The sequence below is a fragment of the Rhinichthys klamathensis genome, unplaced genomic scaffold, assembly GCF_029890125.1.
Source record: "Rhinichthys klamathensis goyatoka isolate OS25496 unplaced genomic scaffold, OSU_Roscu_1.1 h1tg000357l_1, whole genome shotgun sequence".
NCBI classification, from domain to species: Eukaryota; Metazoa; Chordata; class Actinopteri; order Cypriniformes; family Leuciscidae; genus Rhinichthys; species Rhinichthys klamathensis.
The window spans coordinates 101,968-129,803 of record NW_026606866.1 but is presented as its reverse complement, the minus strand read 5'-3'; the positions used below and the strand labels follow the sequence as shown (position 1 = coordinate 129,803).

Below are 27,836 nucleotides of genomic sequence, written 5' to 3'. Positions count from 1 at the left end.
ATCTCTTTTTCCAGCTTCTGAGGTGTGCGTGGAAAAGCGTTTTTCGTCTGTGGCGGTCATTTCGCAATCTTCGGAGAGCAGCTTTATTATGGAATGTCAAAACAAGGGCGTGACAGTGAGAGCTCAGGTGAGCGAGAGAGACTGACGAGGTCGAGATGCTGGGGTAGGCAGTAACACTGATAGTTTCATAGTGCAAACTAGACAGAACTGTGTTTCATTTTGTTTTGTTTGTTGTGAACTCAAAAAACGTCGGTGCAAATGTTCAGTAGGATAACATTAAGACATAAAATGGCGAAAAAATAAATATCAAAAACTTTTTATCAGTGTAAAAAAGTAATCAGGTTATTCTTTTAACCAAGAGTTCTGGCAAAAAAGGCCTCAGAAAAAGTCTGTCTTAGTCCTTGAAGTTTTACAAAGTTAGATTAAGTGCCTCTTCGGGGGCTTCAGACGAGGGACTCCATGCTTTCAGCCGGGTCCGATTCGTCAGACATGGCCATACTGCCGTTCCTGTCCAGGGACATGGGGCTGGATCCGTTCTCTTTCGTGCTTATCAGGCTGAGCATAGCTTTGTAAAGGTACTGGTACTGTTCCTGAAAAACAGAGGGAGACATCAAACATGACTATAGAATGGGGCATAGAGGGACGCTTTGGAGAAAACGAATGTTTCCTTTAGAAAACTAGATTTTTACATTTTCTGAAAGCAATAAACAAAACTAAAAAGTGATGCCTGATTTGACTAGGACGTTCTCTATGGAATTCTGGTCTGTAGATATGGCTCTGCTCCCTCCTTCTCCCTCCAGTCCAGTAGGTGGCAGAAACACAACTTTTATGTTTGTGTGTAGAAATGTTAGAAGAACATTGAACATTTCCGTCACATATTGGACTGGAGTGTGAAGTGCTGAATGGTATATGAGGGATCACAGCTTCACTGTTAAAATAATATGATCCCGCGCATAACATCCAGAAGAAAAAAATTATATTGTGGCCACAAATTAAGAACGAATGAAGACAACATTGTACTAATTCATTCTAATTCAGGAACGAATGAATATGCTGTGGGAATTAATTTTTTGGACACATTTTACTAATTTGTTTTACATCGTACAAATGTGTTGTAATTCGAGAATGAATAAGTCGTGTGAACGGATTTGTGGCCACATTTGATTAATTTGTTCCCTCGGTTTGGCCGAATCGTGACCACGTTGTACTAATTTGTTGCAATTTGGGAACAAATTAATACGTTGTGCGAACAAATTAGTGGCAACATTTTATTAATTTGTTTCGAAACAAATTAATAAAATGTTGCTACTAATTTGTTTCCAAAATGTTTTCCCCCATCAATTTCGTTTTGGTAAAAATTGTAATGCCTTATTAAGCATTAAAGTGAGTGTCAATTTACTGGCAAATTAAATTCACCCAGCCAGAGGTTCCTTTCTGTAGAAGAAATAAAGTCATTAAGGTTTGTGTGTGTGTGTGTGTGAACTAAACCTTTAAATATGACCAGTATAATTATATAAAGCTCAATATAAACACTTACAATGTCGGTAAAGACCCCTGGTCTCATGAGGTTGATCATCTTGGCCACCTGATAGACGCCCACCGCTCCTTCACTCTCCAGCTGCTGTGACAGTGTGGTGAGAGCACATAACATCCCAGCAGACACTGCACCAAACCTGTCCACACACAAACATTTACATCATAATATAGAAACTAGTGCTGTCAAACGATTAAAATATTTAATCGCGATTAATCGGATTAATGTCATAGTCAACTCGCGATTAATCGCACATTTTTATCTATTCTAAATGTCTCTTGATTTCTTTTTGTCCCATTATTTTTTCTCATTTTAATGCTCTTATCAACATGGAAAAGTGGATCGGCTTGCTTTGTGCAAATGTTTTTTATTGAAAACAACACTGGCATATACTGTGTTCAATTTCACACTAACATTCTCACTTGGAGCAAATAATCTCTCACACAGTGTAACACTGTCCATCAATAAAAGGGTGAAAGAAATACTGACGAGGTCCTGATATTGACGAGGGGGCGGAGGATTCGCATCAGTGTGTGTGTGTGTGTGTGTGTGCGTGTGCGTGTGCGTGTGTGTGTGTGTGTGTGTGTGTGTGTGCTTGGCCATCATCAAGTGGTGTTTCAGACTGGACGCGCTGCGATGATGATAGCTCAGGTCACAACGACACACAGATCACTTTGGTCTCGTCAATGGAACCATTTGGCAACTTTTTAAAAGTGAACTTTCCATTCAGAATCTTATTGGCATCCATTTCGGCGTCTCGCGCTCGTCATCCACTCAAAGCGTAACGTTAACCTACTATTTGGCCGGCTCGCAAGCCCAAACAAGTGTGTGCGGCGTGCCTGTTGTTTTGTTCCCGGTCTAGCTAGATCCGCTTTGGTCGACGAAGCAACAAAACGTCCTCGCGCGGCGCAAGCCATTGAAATGAATGGGTTTCACAGCGTAGCGCCGCGTCCTGTTGCAAAAGCATGTGAAAAAAAACTACAAAGTTTGCTAGGCCAAAAAGACCGTTAATCGCACGATAAAAAAACTAACGCTGTTAATGGGTTTGTAGTGCGATCACACTACACGCGTCCTGCACCCGAGGCCAGGGCACCGTGCGCAGCGATCACACTAGGAAAATGAACCAGACTTTTGGGGTCAAACGTCCTCCAGCACGGTTCAGATCGCCTAGTGTGAGTAAAGCCTTATAATGTGTCATATGCCAAGTTTAAAAAATATTAAACAAGAAATAAAGTGTAGGGCCCGACTTTTATTTCTATTATTGTTTCATTGACAACTGACTGGAACATGACATGTTGTGTCTATGGGGTTAAAGGATGAGGTTAAAAATGTGCGATTGGTGATGTCAAACAGGGTTTCTTAATATTATTTATATACTATTTTAGTATTTATTAATATTTAAATTAGCTTTTATTTTTATATTTTCAGTTTTCATTCAATCAATTTTAGTTTGTTTAGTAATTTTGTTATATGCATTTGTCATTTGTATTTAAAAAAAAAAAAAAAATTATTTAGGTTTAATTTAATTTTATTTCAGTTTTAAATTTTAGAGCTTTTACTTAAACTTATTTATTTCAGTTAGTTACCGAAGCAACATTTCTCATTTTTGTCCTTTGTCTTTGAAGTTTTTCAAGTTTTTAATCAAATATATATATATATAAAATCATGCAAAATATGACAAAGAATGTGCATGAGGACATTTTAGTTATTACTTTAAGACCTTTATGTTCTCATGAAACTGTGTAGTGTAGTATTTATTTATTTCAATTAAAAAAATGGAAAAAAAGAAATAAATTCAACCAAGCATCTAAATAAATAAATAAAATAATAATAATAAAATAAATAAATAAATAATTAAAACAAATAAATATAACCATAACCATATTTACATAAAACAGTGTAATTTATTCCAATTCACCAAATTCCAAAGTTCTAGTTTCTTTTTATATTATAGATTCCTTTCTATAGATCATGGTACAGGCCATTTTCTGTCTCATTTCATCTAATGTTCTTGTGCAACGTCTCCCACCATAAACACTATATATAAGTCTATGGGAATCGAATCCATTACTGTTTCTATTGTTTGACACACTAAGGTGCTGTGATCCAATTAGCTCTAACGAGTATTCCTTCATTTCAACAGACATCACATTGCAACAAAACGACTAACAATGGCCCCTTCATGTTCATTCCTTATGTTAATGTGGTTAGCTTGCCTCATCTGATAAACATGGCAGACTAATTGAGCTTTTCAAAATGTGTAATGTTACTATGGTATCACCGCTAAGAGCTTTCCAAAAGATGGCAGTCTTAATTAGCATTGCCTTCATTAGCGGTGAAGATATGCTAGTCTGTCAAATGCTCCTCCTCCAGAAGTGTTGACAGAAGCAAAGATCTGGCTCTCCTGTGGAGTTATTTCTGCGCTCGCCGTCTCCCTGGTGTTTGACAGAGAGCTACTTCTGGCTTGAAGGAATGTGAACTCTTTGTAGTCTCGAAAAGGAAGGCCTTTCGTTTCCACTCAGTGAAAATTGAGACTGCCTCCATCACATTTCTAGAAGGAGCTGAACATGAAGGATGGCCAAAAAAAGCTGACGTATCAAAAGTTTGAGAATTTGTAAGGCTGAATTTGCTTATGTCTGCTAGCGATGATAAGTGCATACATATGAAGCAAGTCACAAAACATGAAACTTTTTTGCAGTATGTTCAATTTCTGACATGCCACATACTATATCAGACAGTTAGTATGCAAATTGTGAATTCTCTCACTCCAGCCCCTAAAGCCAGAGGCGGTTATCAGGCTTTTACAGGTTATCTAAGCCAAACTGTACATTGAAAGAGCATTACTTACTCATCATGCACTATAGTGGGTCCATCTCTGGTCATGGCCTCTTCTTTGATGACGTTGATGAGCTCAAAGGTGCTGCTAATGGGAGCGTCAGGGTTTGGCCATTTGGGGCACTGAAAATGACGAACTTCTAAAACATAATCATCCTAAAGAGAGCAAGGAAGAGAGAGATTGTTTAAAAAAAGAAAAGAAAAAAAAAGTACCACCATTTCCACTAACTGTTTTCAACATAGATAATAATAATAAATGTTTCTTGAACACCAAATTATTTTCAGACACTGAAGCTTTGCCATCACAGAAATAGATTACATTCTTAAATATATTAAAAATGAAACAATATTTCACAATTAGTGTATGCACTGTATTTTTTTGATTCAATAAATGCAGCCTTGTTGAGCATAATAGGTATTAAGATGCGTTTTGGTTGATTGGATCACAAGTGGACGACGCCAAATACAGGTGTAAACGGGGTCTAAAACACTTTAAGTTTGCCCACTTTCAGATGTAGTCGAAAACGTATTTGACCGGATTGCTTTCGCAGAGTAACCGCTTATGTGGTCGAATGTGTTCAAACAGCCACAAAAGACCAACAACTGTCCGCCTACTGACCTAATGCGTAAACATTACGGGAAGAGCGCTAGCCAGACGGGATTTACACTTTGTCGGCTGAAGACCCAAGTTTGGTTTGAAGATGGAAATGTACCAAGCACAATGTTCTCTCAGCACTCCTGATTTCTAACACACACTCACAGCGTTCGGCTGGTCTTGATGCTGTAAGAGCAGAAACAAAAGCTGATGCTCTCCGGATGTTTTTCTGTCGTCTCTGAACGCGTTCAAATGTGAATTACGCGAGCTTTTCTTGTCCATTAGATCGAAAGATCTGAAAAAACACACACATTTACCCGCCCATAGACCCTGCCCTCGAAGAAATCAGGACAAAGTGTTTGAAAGTGGACAAAAGAGACGTATTAAAACTCCAGGTGTGAACGTGAATGAGTCTCCCTCGTCCACTTGTGATCCGATCGACCAGAACACATCTTAATACCAGGTGTAAACAGGGCCATAGACTTCCTTCAGAAACATTAAACATCTTACCGACACAAAACATTGAAAGGTAGTGCATATTAATAATTATTTAATATCAATTATAGTTAAATATAATTAATGATATTATAATAAACATGCGAAATTAATTTTACAATATTATATTATATACACAGTAACATAATATTAGACGAAATACATACAATTGTTATTTATATATTCTACACAGTTTCAATCCACATCTTTTCCTCCAAACACAGACCTGTGTGGCCTCCAGGATGAAGTCATGAATGATGATTTGCTCTTCATTGGAGAGACAGAGTCTGTCTTTACTGATAAGCGTGACTGTAAACGCCTCGCAGTTCATGGCTTCCTCTCGACTCGGCCAATACACAAACTCATCCTCCGCCTGCGGGAGCACACGTGAGTGAGCATCAGCACAGAGTAATCAGAGACTTCCAGAAAGACTGATGCTCTTACAACCAATTCCCATAATTCCCCGCTCAGACATCAGCTGACCTCGAGGAGCACAGCCTATAACATTAACTTGAGCTCCCATCACTCAAGGCAACAGCGAACTCTACAGAAGCTCCTGAATACCCACCAGGCCCTGGTTGTCTGGTAACATGACGATGATTTGAGCGTTGTGGTCCCAGATCATCCTCCAGAAGTCTTTAGTGGTGTGAGGCAAGGGATGCTGGGTAATGATGAACTCATTGCTCCGGCAGTAGCCCTAGTAGTAGTAGTAAGAAAACGTTCAAAAAACAAATGGACCAATCAATTATTTTAGCTTTCAGTGTACAACAGGCAGTATTTAGTTAGTTCATTTCAGTCACTTAAACAATAGCCTTAAGGCTTAGGATATCACTAATTAGTAGTTAAAAATGCTTAACTACAATGTGAAGTCCTGTCCTGTCATCTTAACTGTCACCGCCCCGTATACGGGACGCCTAACTTTACTTCGCTATATTACTATTAAATCCTAATCTACTTATGACAAACTATATATGGTTGGAAAGGTCTAAGACTCCTAAATAGATATTTGACTGCTGTTTTTTTGCTACAAATTATGTAGGAAGAGTAACCGATGAATTTTTGACAAGAGTGCACCTCAAAAAAATCTGCATCATAACAGGAGTTCTGACCTTTGTCACAAAAATTTGACGCACACACCTTTAATAATTGAAACTTTGGTTTTCATGCTAAAAGTTCATTAATAAAACATATAATCTAGTATTTTTCAATAAAAAATTATCATATAATATTATCCTCTAAAAAGTATAATATATATATATTATCCTCTAAAATATAATATTATCTTTTTTATCGCCTTTTTTTATTACATCACATGTTTTAGTAGTTATCATAAATTAGGTATCATTTGAAAGCTTACAAACTCAGATTTCATCCTGTGAAAACAATTTTGAAATTGAACGTTGCGAAACGGTACTCTAAATTATTTTATCAGGCTCCTCCCCTTTTGGGCATCATTATATTTCATAATTTATGATCAAAACCTTTTCTAATCCTGACAAAACACATATTGACAGAAAGGTCTGAGTCTCAAGGTTCCAGATTTTGTGACAGAATTGATATTTGGACAGAAATGTATTAATTTGTTAAGGCGGAATGTGTACAACTAAATTCAATGGAATGTATGTCACCCGGTGGCTATTTTTGGTACTACGCCTAAACAAAATCTCGTGGGAACTTAAATTTTTTGTGATATCAACTTCAAATTTGGAACACAACTTGGTTAGATATATGGCTTTGATTTTACAGTAATTTTAGAGTAAAAAATATTTAGTAAAATATGTATTTTTTATAAAATAAAAAATATATAGTACAGTATATTTGATTTACTGTAAATTTAAACTTCCATAACTTTTTCATACTTTCATTTTTTGAAGTGTTTTCACTTCACTTCAGCAAAAATCTGCTGAGTGTTACTTTTAAAACAAGACCAAACTTGGGTCTATATTCCAAAGCATTCTTGAATTACAACCATTTTGAAGTTTGAATAGTGCATTTTAACCCCCATTCTCAAAAAGGGGGGTGACAGCGAAGGGGTTAAGCCACGTATAAACCCTTTTCTATACCATTTGAAAAAAAAGTGTGCACAAAACCAGTGCACAGTGCAACATTACATCAAATGTTCATTCTTACAACCGTGAAACAGATTTTCCCAGAACACCGAGTGCTAATTTGAAATCCAGTACAGGTTAATGTTTAACTGTGGGGGGGTGTTGAGTACTCACCATTATATAAGACGCATTGATGTAATCAGTGCCTTTCATTCCAGGCAACGGTGCGAGACCAACTCGTGCTCGTTCCGCTGAGAGGGACAAAAACAGCCAATCAGGATGCAGAATAGGAGCAGGTCAGGGATGTGATCTCATTAGCTCAAACTGTGTTTGAAATATGTGTTGCAATTTGGATACTAGAATATTAGTAAAGATAATTATCATAAAGGGCCAAGGTATGAGAAAAAGAATAAAAAAGACACCACAGTACACAATAAGCAATAAACCAATTGATTGTGCAATTACATTTAGGTGGCATCAGCTGCTTTAATGCTAATAAACCTTAATTGTCTTCCATATTTTAGTTTATGTTACTCACAGGGGACAACAGAAGAGTTGCGGTTCTTCTCTTTGTTGCATTCTTTCTGAGCACTGAAGCACTCCACAAATCTTGCATTGCACTGAGTCACCAACTGTACATAAAGGAAGAATTATATTTTGTTCTTTATTTCAAAGTAGCAGGAATACATCACATAAGACAAAGCCGACCTTTAGAATTCAACAGGAAGGAAATATGTCCAGTTGCAGTCTATGTACCAGACACAGAGAATTTCAGGGCTCAATAAACAAAACAAAAACCAAAAAAGGAAAAAGAAAAAAAAAAAACCCAAGGAAAAAAACAACAACAACGAACTGAACCGTTTTATTTTTAACAAAACATAAGATTTAGTTAAAACACAAAACAAACAAAACAAAAGATTCATCCAATCTTTGTAACTCGCATGCCCCGCAGTCGTAGCCTACCAAAGAAAACATGATGAGGATTTATATTCAGGTTTTAAAGCCAAACCAAACAGAACCATAAAAAGTCAGAATTTCAAGGCTCAATAAAACATTTGATAAATTCATGAAACTCGAGCAGAGCACATATCACACACTTTACCCACACAGAACCTGTCAGACTTGGGCTGTAAGTCACAGTGTGCAAACCAGGTATGAAATGATGAAGTATTAAGCGATAAAAGTGAACCAATTTCATTCAAAATTCTTCTCCGCATAAATGTGCATTAAAAATATCTTCTGATATGCTAAAATTGTATCGCGCATAGCAGTTCTGCAATCAGCTTGGACGGAAATGGCTTGTCAAAATGCCTTTGCATAAGGAAAGAGACAGTCCCCACCTTGAACTGCTTCTCTAGTCGTGTTTTGGCCCCTGGCCCCGGCGTCAGGATGCTGTTGACGTAACTGTGCAGCTGACCGGAGGGCACCTCGGTTTCCTTACCAAGAATGGCTTCCATCAAGGCATCGTGGATGAAAATATACTGCTCCTAAACAGCAGAGAGCTTAATAAGAGACGTGCTAGATGACACAAACAAGCAGGACAGATTTGGACTGCTGGCTCACCTCCGTTTGGACCAGGTAGTTTCTCTGAGTTCGTATATGTTTGAGGAAACCCAGCACATTGACTGAGCCTTTATCCTTCAGCTGTTGTAGCATGCTGTCAATCACAATGTAAGTTCCTGTCCTGCCCACACCAGCGCTGCGGAAAACACATGAATAACATGTAAAACTGCTCTCTTTAGCCATTAAATGAGGCAGTGGAAGTGTGTGTGTGTGTGTTACCTGCAGTGTACCAGCATGGGGCCCATCTCTGGAGTCTGTGCGGCAGAGGACCTCCTGACGAAGGTGAGCACAGGTAACGTGTACTCGGGGACACCCATATCCGGCCACTGAGTGTAGTGATACTGCAGGACTGTTCTCTCACTCTGACGGCCCTTAGTGTTTCCCTTCTGACCCTGCAAACACACACAGACCAAAGTCTCACAACTACACATGACTCTTCAGCGTGAAACGACAAAGAAGAAGAAGAACACAGACGTCTGCTGTTTTTAAAATAATCCAAATTGAGAAACAAAACAAATCGAGACACAAAAAGCAAAACAAAACAAAACAAAAAAGACACCCCCCCAAACCCCCCCCCCCCCCCCCCCCCCAAAAAAAAAAAAAAAAAGACAACCCCCTCCAAAAACAAAAACAAAGTAAAAACAAACAAACAAAGCAAAGCAAAGCAAAACAAACAACCCCCTCCAGGATACATGCTAAACTGACATTGCATTTCATATTTACTAACCAAAGCCTTATTATATTTGCAACACTGACCCATTTATTAAAAAAAATTATACTAGTGAGAATTATCCCTTAAGTCAGTTATTTTTTACTACATTTTTGAGGATATTTTCAGAAACTTGGCCCTAGCAAGTAGCGAAAAAAGGATGCTTTTGCGCAATTGTATCTGACAGTCATTAAACCCAAACACCAGATTAATAACTATCTTCAAATAACCCTTACTTGACATTCAAACTTGCAGTACTGAAGCCTGTCAGCTTTTTTAAAACCATACATTACCATACATGCACTTTTCCTTGTGGCATAAAAAAATTGTCACCTAAGCTCAAATCTAACAGGCTGCCATAAAAAGAGCCTTATTTCTTTGCCACCGGTGGCCTTGGTGTGACTGCGTATTATGAAGGAGATTTACAGAGAAAGCAGATCACTCTCACTGACGCTGTGAAGGCCAGGACCTGCATAAGCTCCTTAAGACTTTTCTCTCTGGCTTTTAATGCTCAACCACAATCCTTCACACAGGTCAAACCATGCATAATTACTATTAGATGAGTGCCTTTTCCAGTTTGATGAGGTGATTTTAAAATGGATGTTTATAAAGCTATATCTATCTGAATAATAAACAAAGATTGTTTTTAAGTGTTAAATGGCATTGTGTAACAGGGGAGCAAGGACGGCATGAGGAGAAGAGGAACTAATGCAGGATATTTAACAAGCAAAGCAAACAGGAACCGAGGAACACACAGGGCAGGAACACTACAAACAACTGACAACCCAACACACCAAACACTGGGGCTTATATTCACAGGGACCTGGATTACCAAGACACAGGTGAGAACAATGAGGGACTAATATGGGGAACCAAGAAACAGTTTATCAAACTATATATCAAACACTGAATACATAAAAGAAGAAACAACTGATATGACACATTATACCATCTCAAGCTAAATGTACTTTAATTGAGAACTTAGGACCCCTCATGAAGGAAAAACAAATCAAAACAGGGTAACAGGTTTGACAGTTTAATTTAAAGGCACAATATGTAGGTTTTTTTCGCCACAAGAGGGCGCAGTTTCCTACAATAACAAAGGCGTAGGTTGATGACGCAGTGATGAGCTGAATGATGGGACTTGCTGTCAAGCTGTTGGATCTAATAATGTTTATGGATGAGTGCAAACATTCATGTTTTTTAACATTACAGTGGTATGAAGCAGGTCGCGATTGCTATAGAGACAGATATCACACGCGAGTCCCGCGGATATAAAGGAATTAGGACATTTAATTCTACCGAACCCGCGAGTGCTGGATTACTCACACAGGTCAGCTTATTAGACAAATTAAACTTGTGAGGTAACGCAGCGCTGCTTCACACGGTCTAACATTACACTATCACACTAAACGGCATTTAAATGTGTGTTGAAAGTTATAATGTTATTCTACGTGTTAGTTCGTTTGCTATACGAAACTAGCAGTAAGCTAGATCAACATTAGAATAACATACTGACCATATTCTAACATTTCATCATGTTTAGCTGTTATATTACATTGATTTGTTTTATGTACATTAGCTCACCTGTCTAATAAAGCTGTCGTGACTCGTGAAGTTCTGTCGAGTCCAAGTTAGTCGCGGACGCTAGCTCTCGGCATCTCAAAAACACCACGCTGATGTTGATCCTCATTTTAGTTCTCCTTGTCTGTCCCAAAGTCTGCTCGCCATGGTCTATGTTTGAAAGAAACAAGAACTGCGTGCCGCTAAACGTTACGCACTACGCAGTTGTCCACGTCTGTCGCCATGGTTACATCATGGATATGGCAGTACGAGCGTAAACCGAGGATAGCGCGAGATTGCGTCATTGACAGGCGAGTTTTATTTCCCGGATGGCCACTTATTTAAAATGGGAATTTCTCTGAAATAAAAAATCTTTGGAGACTTTTGGGATATTGTAAGTACACAACTGCAGGAAATATATCACACTGTGCAAGTGATTTTTGGATATTTTAGTACAAAATTCTTACATATTGTACCTTTAACACACATTTAACAAACAAGTCTTGTGGTCAAACTTGTGAAACTATAAGGTGCTTCATAGAGTCTAAATCATGGTAACAAGGTTTTCAATGTTTAAATGTAAGGGCAGGCGATGTTTTTCATAAACACTTTTTGTTAAACTGGCTGAAACTCTCACAGCCTGATAGCAACCAATAATGGAAGTGGTCTAAATATATATATATAAAAAATACATATATCTTCTGTGGAAGTCTCAGGACCAAAAAATTTTTTTCTAATCATTGCATTCGGTTAAAAAACAAAAATAATTGACGTTTACTGCGTTAGACTAAACTGGGACTGGTCACAGCACTTGCATATTGTTGTCCTATTGTTAGTTTCACTGCTTCTATTGCTCTCATCATTTGTAAGTCGCTTTGGATAAAAGCGTCTGCTAAATGACTATTGTATGTAAATGTACCTGCCTGTCAACCTATGTATTTCCATTTTATGTTCATCAAATTGAGTATTTGCTAATAGAACAAGGAGAGGTTGGAAATACATGGGTGGGGAAAGGTAAAAAATGAATACTGGCTTTTTGTTCATAGCGTTTCAAAAATTGTCTATATTAACCAATTAACCAAAAGTTAATTGGTTAATTAACTTAAAAAGTGATTTTTTTAAACGTACGTAGTAAATAATGGCACCCATTTTGTTGAATGATCCATTTTATGATCAGTGTGTTTTTGGTAACGCTTCATTTTACAGTACAGTACTTACGTGTACTTACCTAGAAAGTACTGCTAATATAAGGTAAGTACATGGGTTAGGGGTAGGTTCAGGGTTAGTACCTAGTTATTACCCAGTAATTGTAATTACTATAATACGTATATAGTAAGTACATGGGTAACAGGACTGTAAAAGGAAGCGTTACCGTGTTTTTTTGGTTTAAGTAGCGTGAGAGAGGCAGGCGAATTGAAAAATGGTTACCTTCTTTACTTTGGTGTTTCTGATAGTGAAGATGCGGAGTGTGTAGCACGCCATAACTTTGGTTCTCTTCAGCGTCACCACAATATTACCATATTCCTCACTGTTCTCTGTCGGCCAATACTGGTCGCATTTTCTCTGTGAGATGCACACGAAAAGGGGACACGTTTAAAGAGGCCATATGGAACGAATGATTGTTAATTGTAATGGTTGTCATAACTCACTCTGCCTTTCTCCACCAGGTTAGTGATCATGACTATAATGCCGGTGTTCTGTTCCCACACCATCCGCCAGAAGTCTTCAAACGTGGATTTGAGAGGACCCTGAGCGGCGACGTAGGCCTTGGGTTTATTGTAGCCCTGTAGAGGAGAGAGATACAGAAATATACATCACACACAGTCAAGTTATTCCTCACAGCTACTGAAGCCCTCACATCTGCAGACATCACTCACATCCACATAGTTGGCATTGATGTAGTCACTGTGTTTGGAGTCTTTGCCTGCCAGAGGCCTGAGCTTCACTCGGCTGTGGTCGTCTGGAGGAAGAAAGAGAGATGGACAGTGAGAGACACGTCTGATGTCTGACCTACAGTCAAAATATGGATGCAAACATGCAAACAAAACTGTGGAAACATTATGACCAAATATTGCCTCCAATGAAGCACAAAATGCTCACATTCTCATAATATGTAAGATAACAAGATCCTCATCATGCAGCTTCTGTCATTAAAGCAAACGGGACAATGCTGGAAATGTACAGTGCTTCAAACATTTGGGAAGATTTGTTTATGTTTTTGAAAGAAATCTCTTAAGTTTACCAAGGCTGCATTTAGTTGATCAAAAGCACAGTAAAAAAACAATCGTATTTTGACATATTATTACAATTTAAATTGAATGTTTTCTATTTTAAAATGTATTTATTCTTGTGATCAAAGCTGATTTTCAGCATCATTACTCCAGTGTTCAGTGTCACATGATCCTTCAGAAATCATTTTAATATACTGATTTGCTGCTCAAGAAACATTTATTATTATTATCAATGTTGAAAAGAGTTGTGCTGCTTCATATTCCTGTGGAAACCATGAAACCATTTTTTTTTCAGGATTCTTTGATGAATTGAAAGTTCCAAAGAACAAGATTGATTTGATACAGAAATCTTTTTTAACATTATAAATGTATTAACTGTCATTTTAGATCAAATTAATGCATCCCTGCTATAATCAAATTTGTAGAGAGATAGAAATAGAAGAATTTTCACAGGTGGCCTCAGACTTTTGGACCCCTACCGTATGTGTGCATTTCATAGAAAGACTCACAGGCTATGATGTTGATGTATCTGTTCTTGTGCTTGTTGTCCGGATGATTGGAGTGTTCTGATGTGATCTTCATGTCTGCCGTGCAGCGCTGCACTTCCTACAACACACACACACACACACACACACACACACATCTCATTTTCATTTTTTTCATCATACAAAAAACTCTTTTTCATACACATAACATTTACAGAGCAGGAAAGAAAGAAATGTAATTTCCCCCAAAACTCAAACCAAGTGGCGTCTGCAAACAAATGATCCTTTAAGCTTTTACTTTTTTTTTTAACAAAAAAGGTGATTTTCAGTGTTCCTCAAGTTCACATAGATTACCACCGGTGAAGTTTACATTTACATTTATTCATTCATCAGATGCTTAACAAGTGATTCATCTAATAGAATTTATGTAGATGATGTAGTCCAACACATTAACGACTACATGAACCTAAAAGTGATCAAATACTTTTTGGATTCATTTTGATTGTTTTTATAATTTGCTTTTACAGTTTGTTCTCTAATACAATGATATTCATGCATTGTTACACGTGACATACAATTACTGTGCATTTACACAAATTGTCTCTAGTTTGCAGGGATCATGCAGTTCAGCACTGCCATCATCCTGAGGCTGTTAACAGATCTCTCAATAAACACATGACGCAGTCTGTTAACAACCAAAACCTTGAGACGTTTCAGTGACGTACCAGAAAACAGGAATTGGCTGCGTGTGCATTAGTGTGTGTTTGTATAGCGTTTGGAGGGTGTGTGGACACGGCCGTTTAAAACCACGAGATCTGCCAGGGGCTGTTCTCAATGACTCTCTCCTCTGCACACACACACACACACACACACACACACACACACACACACACACACACACACACACACACACACACACACACACACACACACACACACACACACACACACACACACACACACACCTGTGTGGTTTCTGGTTACCTGCACCTGAACTAACCCCCGCTCACATTCTGAGAAGAGCTGCTCCTTCACACAAGCTCTCAGGATAAAGTCAGCATTTATGTGAGGATGGTCAGTTCTGTTCATGTGACCTGTGATGTCATATGTGATGTAACCCATTTTACTTCCTTCAGTGAAAAAGTATTCAAAAAGAAAACAGTTACATTGGGAATTGATTGGATGATGAAAAGTGTGCTTTCCATTATCTGAATGCAAAACAAGTAAACCGCAAAGCCTGCTGGGAAATGAGACGTGAACTAGACGAGGAGGCTGAAAGTCCAGTTCACCCTGAGAACATCTCGATGTACAGCATCACATGAAGAGAACATCAAGACAACAGAGAAGTTTGTGTTTATTGACCAAATGTCCTTGTTAAACTGTACAATTCAGTGTCAGGAAATGAATGTAATGTTATCTTAGTAAATATCAAATATCTGTTTATTGATTTGTTGATGTCTGTGAATAAATGTCCTATTTCAAAAACTCTAGAATGGGTTAAAGGCATTTTTATTTGGAATAATTTAATCAGTGTCTGGTGCTGAGGGTTATGTGGTACAGGAAATCTTACATCTTAATGAACAAATTCAATCTTATATATGAATTCAATCCTCCAAATTATAATGATGTGCTTGGATTATTTGTATTAATTAAGCAAAAGATCAAAACAAGACATTGTTTGTATAGTATTGATTACTGACGTCCATACAGCCATCTTCCGTTTATTAACATTATAAGAGCACCTGGGAACTAAACATTGTTAGCGTATTCATTATTTGCTATTTACTATTCCATTAACACTGACCAGAATAAGATTCAATTGTTTTTTGTTGCTAAGACATTAGAAAGGCTGTATATTACTTACAACAACAGTCTAAAATAATTTCTAAATATCTATTTGGCTGTGCAGTTATTATGTTGTCAGGCTATTATATTATTTGGTAATTTTACCTTATTAAAATATCAATTAAATAACATCTTAAAAGAGTTGATATTATCATAAAAGAGGCTGAGGAACCATTCACATTTTTATAAAAGACAAAAATGATTGATTTTATGTTTTGTCTTACAGCATTAAAACTAAATAAATAACACAAAACTACAATTAAACTACAGAAGGAAATAAGCATGTCCTCCAGTGTATTTCTCAGACTCGGTCTTCCTCTCTGGTGTTCTCCATTCACTCTTCTCTCCGGTTTCAGCTGAATGCCAAACTTCTCCAAGTGTCCTCTTGCTTTTTTCCCTTTGAGTCCCCCCCCCCCCAAACTCTCATGCCCGGGCCGCATATAATCCCTGTGCCTGTCCAGGCCAAGCCCCCCCCCCCCCCCCTCCTCCTGGCTCCCATGATCACTGCCACCCCAGCCAGTGCTTCTTGTTTCGGCCCCTGTTGCACAAAGCCACTTGTCAGGGGCCTGGGGGCTCCGTCCAAAGGGGGTTTGGCTCAGCTGTCCCCCCTCTTCTTCTCTGCTCGAGTCGTGGAGGCGAGAGAGAGGGGTCAGGAACCACAGAGGAATCATTGAGGGGAAACAGCGCCAGAAACCCCCCTGGAACCACTTCCCCATGTCCATCAAGCCCACATGAGCGCGGGCACACACTTTCTGAGGAACAAAGGGGCCAAGGCCCTCAGAGGAACCCTAGCGGCCCACACACCTCCCCTTCTCTCCTCCACTCATTCTCTTCTCCGAACGAGGGAAAGTAGAAGACCTACTTTGAAACTAAATGCAAAGATTTTCCTTTCCATTTTGACAAACACAACAGACATAAGCTACATTCACACAGTGTTCTGGACTGTACTTACTAACAGGTGCGTGGCAAAAACAATAGGGCTGTCAATCAATTCAAAGTTTTCTTTGATATTTTGATTAATTAAACAAATATATTCTGAAAAATGAAGGTGCTTAAAAATAAAACATGCTTTTAATTTAATTTAAACTTCCGAAATGAATTTTTAAGTATATAATTGTTTTAATTTTTAATGTTTTAAATATAAGATTAACTTTGAACTAAACTACTTAAAGAGTTTTCCAACCTATCAAAGCAAGCTATTAATAATGTAATTAAGTTAAGTTACGTTACGTTAAGCTATGTTAAGCAAAGCAAAGCTAAGCTAAGCTAAGCTAAGTTAAGCTAAGTTAAGTTAAGTAACTTCCAAAATGAATTATTAAATATATATTCGTTTTAATTTTTTATGTTTTAAATATAAGATTAACTAAACTAACTAAAATTAGCCGGGCCACATATTTAAGCAAAATCTGTATAATTTATACATAAAGACATGATTTTACAAATAAAAATTAGTATAAAATCATGATTTTTAAAAATAAAATCTGAGTATTTTTGCACCCACATAATCTCAATATTTATTATAAAATAAAATGAAATGAAAGAATAAATAAATCATTAAGCAAGCTTGTAAAAATAAATGAAATGAAATAAAAATAAATAAAAGCAGGTAGTGTTTGTGGTGCATACTTTCAACTGAAGACCGGCTCAGATTGTTTCGCTGAACTGCTTATATTTAAATCATTCATGATTGGTAAAAACAATCAATTTTGTCTACGACCTCAAACATTTGTCAACGCATCTGAGTAAAAATGTAGTAATGTGTGCACGGCCAAAGCTAGACCTCCAGAACATCAGGATACTTCAGATTCCTGATCCACAGAGGACACAATAAACCCAGCATGTGTGTGTGTGTGTGTGTGTGTGTGTGCGCGCACAGCTCTGACCTGCAGGCGATCATCGGTTGCCAAACATTTGAGATCGTTCATTGATATTCACCTGTGCAACTGAAAGCACCAGCAGACGCTGTGGCCCGAGACTCAATGGTTAACTAATTACCAGTCATCCTTGTACAAACTGCCATCACATTAGTCAGACAGAATGTTGTTGTGGTTTTCTGGCTTCTGCGCCGCACTAACACACACACAGCAGAGACAGGCCAAACTCGGTGTGAAAAAGATGCCAGCGTTCAGATGGCCTAATTCATTCTCACACAGGCTGAGTTCAACTGGCTTGTCCTGTACAGCCAGCTGCCAAAAACCAACATCTGCACGAGCTGTTCTCAGACCTGTCAAACAGAAGCACTGCAGCGAGGCCGAGGAACCACACGAGCTGTTCTCAGACCTGTCAGCAGAAGCACTGCAGCGAGGCCGAGGAACCACACGAGCTGTTCTCAGACCTGTCAGCAGAAGCACTGCAGCGAGGCCGAGGAACCACACGAGCTGTTCTCAGACCTGTCAACAGAAGCACTGCAGCGAGGCCGAGGAACCACACGAGCTGTTCTCAGACCTGTCAGCAGAAGCACCGCAGCGAGGCCGAGGAACCACACGAGCTGTTCTCAGACCTGTCAACAGAAGCACCGCAGCGAGGCCGAGGAACCACACGAGCTGTTCTCAGACCTGTCAGCAGAAGCACTGCAGCGAGGCCGAGGAACCACACGAGCTGTTCTCAGACCTGTCAGCAGAAGCACCGCAGCGAGGCCGAGGAACCACACGAGCTGTTCTCAGACCTGTCAGCAGAAGCACTGCAGCGAGGCCGAGGAACCACACGAGCTGTTCTCAGACCTGTCAGCAGAAGCACCGCAGCGAGGCCGAGGAACCACACGAGCTGTTCTCAGACCTGTCAACAGAAGCACTGCAGCGAGGCCGAGGAACCACACGAGCTGTTCTCAGACCTGTCAGCAGAAGCACTGCAGCGAGGCCGAGGAACCACACGAGCTGTTCTCAGACCTGTCAGCAGAAGCACTGCAGCGAGGCCGAGGAACCACACGAGCTGTTCTCAGACCTGTCAACAGAAGCACGCGCGAGCGAGGCCCGAGCGAACCACACGAGCTGTTCTCAGACCTGTCAGCAGAAGCACTGCAGCGAGGCCGAGGAACCACACGAGCTGTTCTCAGACCTGTCAGCAGAAGCACCGCAGCGAGGCCGAGGAACCACACGAGCTGTTCTCAGACCTGTCAGCAGAAGCACTGCAGCGAGGCGAGGAACCACACGAGCTGTTCTCAGACCTGTCAGCAGAAGCACCGCAGCGAGGCCGAGGAACCACACGAGCTGTTCTCAGACCTGTCAACAGAAGCACTGCAGCGAGGCCGAGGAACCACACGAGCTGTTCTCAGACCTGTCAGCAGAAGCACCGCAGCGAGGCCGAGGAACCACACGAGCTGTTCTCAGACCTGTCAGCAGAAGCACTGCAGCGAGGCCGAGGAACCACACGAGCTGTTCTCAGACCTGTCAGCAGAAGCACTGCAGCGAGGCCGAGGAACCACACGAGCTGTTCTCAGACCTGTCAGCAGAAGCACTCGCAGCGAGGCCGAGGAACCACACGAGCTGTTCTCAGACCTGTCAACAGAAGCACCTGCAGCGAGGCCGAGGAACCACACGAGCTGTTCTCAGACCTGTCAGCAGAAGCACCGCAGCGAGGCCGAGGAACCACACGAGCTGTTCTCAGACCTGTCAGCAGAAGCACCGCAGCGAGGCCGAGGAACCACACGAGCTGTTCTCAGACCTGTCAGCAGAAGCACAGCAGCGAGGCCGAGGAACCACACGAGCTGTTCTCAGACCTGTCAGCAGAAGCACCGCAGCGAGGCCGAGGAACCACACGAGCTGTTCTCAGACCTGTCAGCAGAAGCACCGCAGCGAGGCCGAGGAACCACACGAGCTGTTCTCAGACCTGTCAGCAGAAGCACTGCAGCGAGGCCGAGGAACCACACGAGCTGTTCTCAGACCTGTCAGCAGAAGCACTGCAGCGAGGCCGAGGAACCACACGAGCTGTTCTCAGACCTGTCAGCAGAAGCACTGCAGCGAGGCCGAGGAACCACACGAGCTGTTCTCAGACCTGTCAGCAGAAGCACTGCAGCGAGGCCGAGGAACCACACGAGCTGTTCTCAGACCTGTCAGCAGAAGCACTGCAGCGAGGCCGAGGAACCACACGAGCTGTTCTCAGACCTGTCAGCAGAAGCACTGCAGCGAGGCCGAGGAACCACACGAGCTGTTCTCAGACCTGTCAGCAGAAGCACTGCAGCGAGGCCGAGGAACCACACGAGCTGTTCTCAGACCTGTCAGCAGAAGCACTGCAGCGAGGCCGAGGAACCACACGAGCTGTTCTCAGACCTGTCAACAGAAGCACTGCAGCGAGGCCGAGGAACCACACGAGCTGTTCTCAGACCTGTCAACAGAAGCACTGCAGCGAGGCCGAGGAACCACACGAGCTGTTCTCAGACCTGTCAGCAGAAGCACTGCAGCGAGGCCGAGGAACCACACGAGCTGTTCTCAGACCTGTCAGCAGAAGCACTGCAGCGAGGCCGAGGAACCACACGAGCTGTTCTCAGACCTGTCAACAGAAGCACTGCAGCGAGGCCGAGGAACCACACGAGCTGTTCTCAGACCTGTCAGCAGAAGCACTGCAGCGAGGCCGAGGAACCACACGAGCTGTTCTCAGACCTGTCAGCAGAAGCACTGCAGCGAGGCCGAGGAACCACACGAGCTGTTCTCAGACCTGTCAGCAGAAGCACTGCAGCGAGGCCGAGGAACCACACGAGCTGTTCTCAGACCTGTCAGCAGAAGCACTGCAGCGAGGCCGAGGAACCACACGAGCTGTTCTCAGACCTGTCAGCAGAAGCACTGCAGCGAGGCCGAGGAACCACACGAGCTGTTCTCAGACCTGTCAGCAGAAGCACTGCAGCGAGGCCGAGGAACCACACGAGCTGTTCTCAGACCTGTCAGCAGAAGCACTGCAGCGAGGCCGAGGAACCACACGAGCTGTTCTCAGACCTGTCAGCAGAAGCACTGCAGCGAGGCCGAGGAACCACACGAGCTGTTCTCAGACCTGTCAGCAGAAGCACTGCAGCGAGGCCGAGGAACCCACACGAGCTGTTCCTCAGACCTGTCAGCAGAAGCACTGCAGCGAGGCCGAGGAACCACACGAGCTGTTCTCAGACCTGTCAGCAGAAGCACTGCAGCGAGGCCGAGGAACCACACGAGCTGTTCTCAGACCTGTCAGCAGAAGCACTGCAGCGAGGCCGAGGAACCACACGAGCTGTTCTCAGACCTGTCAGCAGAAGCACCTGCAGCGAGGCCGAGGAACCACACGAGCTGTTCTCAGACCTGTCAGCAGAAGCACTGCAGCGAGGCCGAGGAACCACACGAGCTGTTCTCAGACCTGTCAGCAGAAGCACTGCAGCGAGGCCGAGGAACCACACGAGCTGTTCTCAGACCTGTCAGCAGAAGCACTGCAGCGAGGCCGAGGAACCACACGAGCTGTTCTCAGACCTGTCAGCAGAAGCACTGCAGCGAGGCCGAGGAACCACACGAGCTGTTCTCAGACCTGTCAGCAGAAGCACCGCAGCGAGGCCGAGGAACCACACGAGCTGTTCTCAGACCTGTCAGCAGAAGCACTGCAGCGAGGCCGAGGAACCACACGAGCTGTTCTCAGACCTGTCAGCAGAAGCACTGCAGCGAGGCCGAGGAACCACACGAGCTGTTCTCAGACCTGTCAGCAGAAGCACCGCAGCGAGGCCGAGGAACCACACGAGCTGTTCTCAGACCTGTCAGCAGAAGCACTGCAGCGAGGCCGAGGAACCACACGAGCTGTTCTCAGACCTGTCAGCAGAAGCACCTGCAGCGAGGCCGAGGAACCACACGAGCTGTTCTCAGACCTGTCAGCAGAAGCACTGCAGCGAGGCCGAGGAACCACACGAGCTGTTCTCAGACCTGTCAGCAGAAGCACTGCAGCGAGGCCGAGGAACCACACGAGCTGTTCTCAGACCTGTCAGCAGAAGCACTGCAGCGAGGCCGAGGAACCACACGAGCTGTTCTCAGACCTGTCAGCAGAAGCACTGCAGCGAGGCCGAGGAACCACACGAGCTGTTCTCAGACCTGTCAGCAGAAGCACTGCAGCGAGGCCGAGGAACCACACGAGCTGTTCTCAGACCTGTCAGCAGAAGCACTGCAGCGAGGCCGAGGAACCACACGAGCTGTTCTCAGACCTGTCAGCAGAAGCACTGCAGCGAGGCCGAGGAACCACACGAGCTGTTCTCAGACCTGTCAGCAGAAGCACTGCAGCGAGGCCGAGGAACCACACGAGCTGTTCTCAGACCTGTCAGCAGAAGCACTGCAGCGAGGCCGAGGAACCACACGAGCTGTTCTCAGACCTGTCAGCAGAAGCACTGCAGCGAGGCCGAGGAACCACACGAGCTGTTCTCAGACCTGTCCGGCAGAAAGCACTGCAAAGCGAGGCCGGAGGAACCACACGAGCTGTTCTCAGACCTGTCAGCTGAAGACTGCAGCGAGGCCGAGGAACCACACGGCAGTTCTCAGACCTGTCAGCAGGAAGCACTGCAGCTAGGCGAGGAACCACACGAGGCTGTTCTCACAACCTGTCAGCAGAAGCACAGCAGCGAGGCGAGGAACCACACGAGCCGCAGCGAGGCCGAGGAACCACACGAGCTGTTCTCAGACCTGTCAACAGAAGCACCGCAGCGAGGCCGAGGAACCACACGAGCTGTTCTCAGACCTGTCAACAGAAGCACCGCAGCGAGGCCGAGGAACCACACGAGCTGTTCTCAGACCTGTCAGCAGAAGCACTGCAGCGAGGCCGAGGAACCACACGAGCTGTTCTCAGACCTGTCAGCAGAAGCACTGCAGCGAGGCCGAGGAACCACACGAGCTGTTCTCAGACCTGTCAGCAGAAGCACTGCAGCGAGGCCGAGGAACCACACGAGCTGTTCTCAGACCTGTCAACAGAAGCACTGCAGCGAGGCCGAGGAACCACACGAGCTGTTCTCAGACCTGTCAGCAGAAGCACTGCAGCGAGGCCGAGGAACCACACGAGCTGTTCTCAGACCTGTCAGCAGAAGCACTGCAGCGAGGCCGAGGAACCACACGAGCTGTTCTCAGACCTGTCAGCAGAAGCACTGCAGCGAGGCCGAGGAACCACACGAGCTGTTCTCAGACCTGTCAGCAGAAGCACCGCAGCGAGGCCGAGGAACCACACGAGCTGTTCTCAGACCTGTCAGCAGAAGCACTGCAGCGAGGCCGAGGAACCACACGAGCTGTTCTCAGACCTGTCAGCAGAAGCACTGCAGCGAGGCCGAGGAACCACACGAGCTGTTCTCAGACCTGTCAGCAGAAGCACTGCAGCGAGGCCGAGGAACCACACGAGCTGTTCTCAGACCTGTCAACAGAAGCACTGCAGCGAGGCCGAGGAACCACACGAGCTGTTCTCAGACCTGTCAACAGAAGCACTGCAGCGAGGCCGAGGAACCACACGAGCTGTTCTCAGACCTGTCAACAGAAGCACTGCAGCGAGGCCGAGGAACCACACGAGCTGTTCTCAGACCTGTCAGCAGAAGCACCGCAGCGAGGCCGAGGAACCACACGAGCTGTTCTCAGACCTGTCAACAGAAGCACTGCAGCGAGGCCGAGGAACCACACGAGCTGTTCTCAGACCTGTCAACAGAAGCACTGCAGCGAGGCCGAGGAACCACACGAGCTGTTCTCAGACCTGTCAGCAGAAGCACCGCAGCGAGGCCGAGGAACCACACGAGCTGTTCTCAGACCTGTCAGCAGAAGCACTGCAGCGAGGCCGAGGAACCACACGAGCTGTTCTCAGACCTGTCAACAGAAGCACTGCAGCGAGGCCGAGGAACCACACGAGCTGTTCTCAGACCTGTCAACAGAAGCACTGCAGCGAGGCCGAGGAACCACACGAGCTGTTCTCAGACCTGTCAGCAGAAGCACTGCAGCGAGGCCGAGGAACCACACGAGCTGTTCTCAGACCTGTCAGCAGAAGCACTGCAGCGAGGCCGAGGAACCACACGAGCTGTTCTCAGACCTGTCAGCAGAAGCACTGCAGCGAGGCCGAGGAACCACACGAGCTGTTCTCAGACCTGTCAGCAGAAGCACCGCAGCGAGGCCGAGGAACCACACGAGCTGTTCTCAGACCTGTCAACAGAAGCACTGCAGCGAGGCCGAGGAACCACACGAGCTGTTCTCAGACCTGTCAGCAGAAGCACTGCAGCGAGGCCGAGGAACCACACGAGCTGTTCTCAGACCTGTCAGCAGAAGCATCGCAGCGAGGCCGAGGAACCACACGAGCTGTTCTCAGACCTGTCAGCAGAAGCACTGCAGCGAGGCCGAGGAACCACACGAGCTGTTCTCAGACCTGTCAGCAGAAGCATCGCAGCGAGGCCGAGGAACCACACGAGCTGTTCTCAGACCTGTCAGCAGAAGCACCGCAGCGAGGCCGAGGAACCACACGAGCTGTTCTCAGACCTGTCAGCAGAAGCACCGCAGCGAGGCCGAGGAACCACACGAGCTGTTCTCAGACCTGTCAGCAGAAGCACCGCAGCGAGGCCGAGGAACCACACGAGCTGTTCTCAGACCTGTCAGCAGAAGCACTGCAGCGAGGCCGAGGAACCACACGAGCTGTTCTCAGACCTGTCAGCAGAAGCACTGCAGCGAGGCCGAGGAACCACACGAGCTGTTCTCAGACCTGTCAACAGAAGCACCGCAGCGAGGCCGAGGAACCACACGAGCTGTTCTCAGACCTGTCAGCAGAAGCACTGCAGCGAGGCCGAGGAACCACACGAGCTGTTCTCAGACCTGTCAGCAGAAGCACTGCAGCGAGGCCGAGGAACCACACGAGCTGTTCTCAGACCTGTCAGCAGAAGCACTGCAGCGAGGCCGAGGAACCACACGAGCTGTTCTCAGACCTGTCAGCAGAAGCACTGCAGCGAGGCCGAGGAACCACACGAGCTGTTCTCAGACCTGTCAACAGAAGCACTGCAGCGAGGCCGAGGAACCACACGAGCTGTTCTCAGACCTGTCAACAGAAGCACTGCAGCGAGGCCGAGGAACCACACGAGCTGTTCTCAGACCTGTCAGCAGAAGCACCGCAGCGAGGCCGAGGAACCACACGAGCTGTTCTCAGACCTGTCAGCAGAAGCACCGCAGCGAGGCCGAGGAACCACACGAGCTGTTCTCAGACCTGTCAACAGAAGCACTGCAGCGAGGCCGAGGAACCACACGAGCTGTTCTCAGACCTGTCAACAGAAGCACTGCAGCGAGGCCGAGGAACCACACGAGCTGTTCTCAGACCTGTCAGCAGAAGCACTGCAGCGAGGCCGAGGAACCACACGAGCTGTTCTCAGACCTGTCAACAGAAGCACTGCAGCGAGGCCGAGGAACCACACGAGCTGTTCTCAGACCTGTCAACAGAAGCACTGCAGCGAGGCCGAGGAACCACACGAGCTGTTCTCAGACCTGTCAGCAGAAGCACTGCAGCGAGGCCGAGGAACCACACGAGCTGTTCTCAGACCTGTCAGCAGAAGCACCGCAGCGAGGCCGAGGAACCACACGAGCTGTTCTCAGACCTGTCAACAGAAGCACTGCAGCGCGAGGAACCACACGAGACGGCACCTCTGTTTACAAAAGTCTGAGGGAGTGTGCGGAGAGCGAAGAGTTGTAGAGACGGGAAACACTTGTAAATTGTGTGTGTGTGTGTGTGTGTGTGTGTGTGTGTGTGTGTGTGTGTGTGTGTGTGTGTGTGTGTGTGCAGATCTTACCTCAAAATCTTCTGAGAAGCCGTGTTGGTTGTTGGAGTAGAGTTCTGATACATGCTTGATAAACTGTTTAACAGGGATGGCCTCCATATCGTCTGAAACAGAAACAAAGAAGAGATGCATGTTCGCTGCTGTTGTCCAGGAATTACCATCAGAGTGAAGGCAGTATGCCTGCTAAAAATATACAATATTTTGTAAATAAATAAAAATGGTTTACCAATAAATACAATTATTAATATAATTGTTATTCAATATTTTATACAATTATATAAAATTACACAATAACTTATATGCTGTTCCTTTTAATTCCATTTTAGATTTTCATTTTCAAATTGTGATTGGCACTGAGGGAATATTTTGCCATAGATTATATTTGCAAAAATATTATATTTTTTTATGCTGTGTCACATTTTTTAAAACTGCACTACAACAATAGATTTGACTATAAATTCTGGGAGCAATAGTAGCATACAAGTGTCCAGTGCTGGTACATCGATCCTTCTTAACGGCAGCACCTGTGCTTTATATGGTTTACTTGATGATAAGATAATCAACAACTCAATGTGTTTACTGTTCAACTTCAGTCACGGTGAACCCCCCCCCCCCCATGTGTTGTATCAGCGGCCAATGAGCTGCGGCTCAACATTCAAATACCGCTAGTGTTGCTGTTAGCTGTTAGCAGTTAGCAGTTAGCTGTTAGCAGTTAGCAGTCTGCAGCGCACTTTCAGAAAGCATCTGAAATCAACACCTAAGATAAGTGAACACTCTTTTACTCCATATCTCTGTGCATATTGACAGACCGCAGCAGCAGCATGACTCACATACTCACAGCAATGTCTGTAAATGTGTTGGCAGTAGCAAGTCTCTGCAGCAGATCTATTACGCCAAGACCAAATACATCAACATTGCTATATCCATTACCATGCCAATCTCTCTGAGAGTTGCCTTGACAAAACAGCATTTATTTGGTATATAAATCTTAACATTATAAATATCTCTACTATCACTTTTGATCAATTTAATCCTTTCTAAATAGAATTATTAATTTACTGACCCTAAACTTTTTAGTGTTTCATAATTTAATAATAGATTTTTTTACAACTGTTTTGTAACTCTTTTGGCGTAAGTCGGCTTGCGTACGCCCGTCTGCCGGAAGCTAGTTATTTTAGTCGATAAAGTTTTAAATATGGATATTTTTCTTACACGAACGCATCGCTTCACTTCAGAAGGCCTTTACTAACCCCGGAGACGTGTGGAGAACTTTAATCATGGATGGATGCACTTTGATGGACTTATACCCATTCACTCCCATTATATGGCTTGGAAGAGCCAGGACATTTTTTTAATATAAGTCCGATTGCATTCGTCTGAAAGAAGAGTGTCATATACACCTGGGATGGCTTCAGGGTGAGTAAACCTAATGTTCATCCTTGGGTGAACTATCCCTTTAACACTAATAAAGGTGGTTCAGCACCTTCTGTCTTTTTCCTAAAGTGTCTACAGCTGAATACTGCTAACAAACAAATTTTGGCATCCACTGACGCCAGAAACAAACTGGGAAATTCAGCCAGAAACTGAAGGCTCTATTTAGCAGGAAAGCGTCCATGTTTGAAAGGACAGTGAACTCAAAGCGCCACATGAGCCGGAGCCAGCGGAGAGAGAGCGGCTGCTGTCCACACTAAATGGATCTTTGTAAATACCGAGGCCAGTCCTCGCCAAGCTGGAACACAGATGCCTAAATTGGATTGAGGGCACTGTGCCACCGTTATTGTGAGTCGTGCCACCACACAACAATGAAAATTGGTTCCAATGAAGTGCTTATGGGAAAGCCCGAGCAAATCAATGGCTCTCGTTGCATTAAGATCTGGGTTCCACTACACTGACTAACCCGGACCTGGGACCTTCAGACCCTGGAAAATCACACACTGTGCACTTCTGTCCCACTGTGCTCTATACTAATTATCTACCCACACACACACACACACACACACACACACACACACACACACACACACACACACACACACACACACACACACACACACACACACACACACACACACACACACACACACACACACACACACACACACACACACACACACACACACACACACACACAATCAGATTCTTGGCTCCTAACCTTAATAGCTAATGTGTATGCATGTAAAAGTGTGTGTGAACATGCAGAGGGACCAGATAAACAACACTTTTCTTC

The 27,836-nt window shown here is 44.0% G+C and overlaps 1 protein-coding gene across 1 annotated transcript in view; it reads right to left on the bottom strand.

Annotated features, from left to right (window-relative positions):
* Nucleotides 1-300: 300 nt before the first annotated feature.
* ptprga (protein tyrosine phosphatase receptor type Ga) overlaps nucleotides 301-27,836 on the bottom strand; it is a gene marked incomplete at its 5' end in the record, with an annotated part of 120,600 nt that continues 93,064 nt past the window's right edge. Inside the window, 15 exons of the mRNA XM_056232857.1 lie at nucleotides 301-590; nucleotides 1,538-1,673; nucleotides 4,383-4,525; nucleotides 5,686-5,832; nucleotides 6,028-6,156; nucleotides 7,682-7,758; nucleotides 8,046-8,139; nucleotides 8,848-8,994; nucleotides 9,071-9,206; nucleotides 9,290-9,462; nucleotides 12,771-12,905; nucleotides 12,992-13,126; nucleotides 13,220-13,302; nucleotides 14,083-14,179; nucleotides 25,622-25,713. Coding sequence (XP_056088832.1) covers nucleotides 444-590; nucleotides 1,538-1,673; nucleotides 4,383-4,525; nucleotides 5,686-5,832; nucleotides 6,028-6,156; nucleotides 7,682-7,758; nucleotides 8,046-8,139; nucleotides 8,848-8,994; nucleotides 9,071-9,206; nucleotides 9,290-9,462; nucleotides 12,771-12,905; nucleotides 12,992-13,126; nucleotides 13,220-13,302; nucleotides 14,083-14,179; nucleotides 25,622-25,713 — 1,871 coding nt within the window. The remainder of the gene's footprint in view (nucleotides 591-1,537; nucleotides 1,674-4,382; nucleotides 4,526-5,685; nucleotides 5,833-6,027; nucleotides 6,157-7,681; nucleotides 7,759-8,045; nucleotides 8,140-8,847; nucleotides 8,995-9,070; nucleotides 9,207-9,289; nucleotides 9,463-12,770; nucleotides 12,906-12,991; nucleotides 13,127-13,219; nucleotides 13,303-14,082; nucleotides 14,180-25,621; nucleotides 25,714-27,836) is intronic.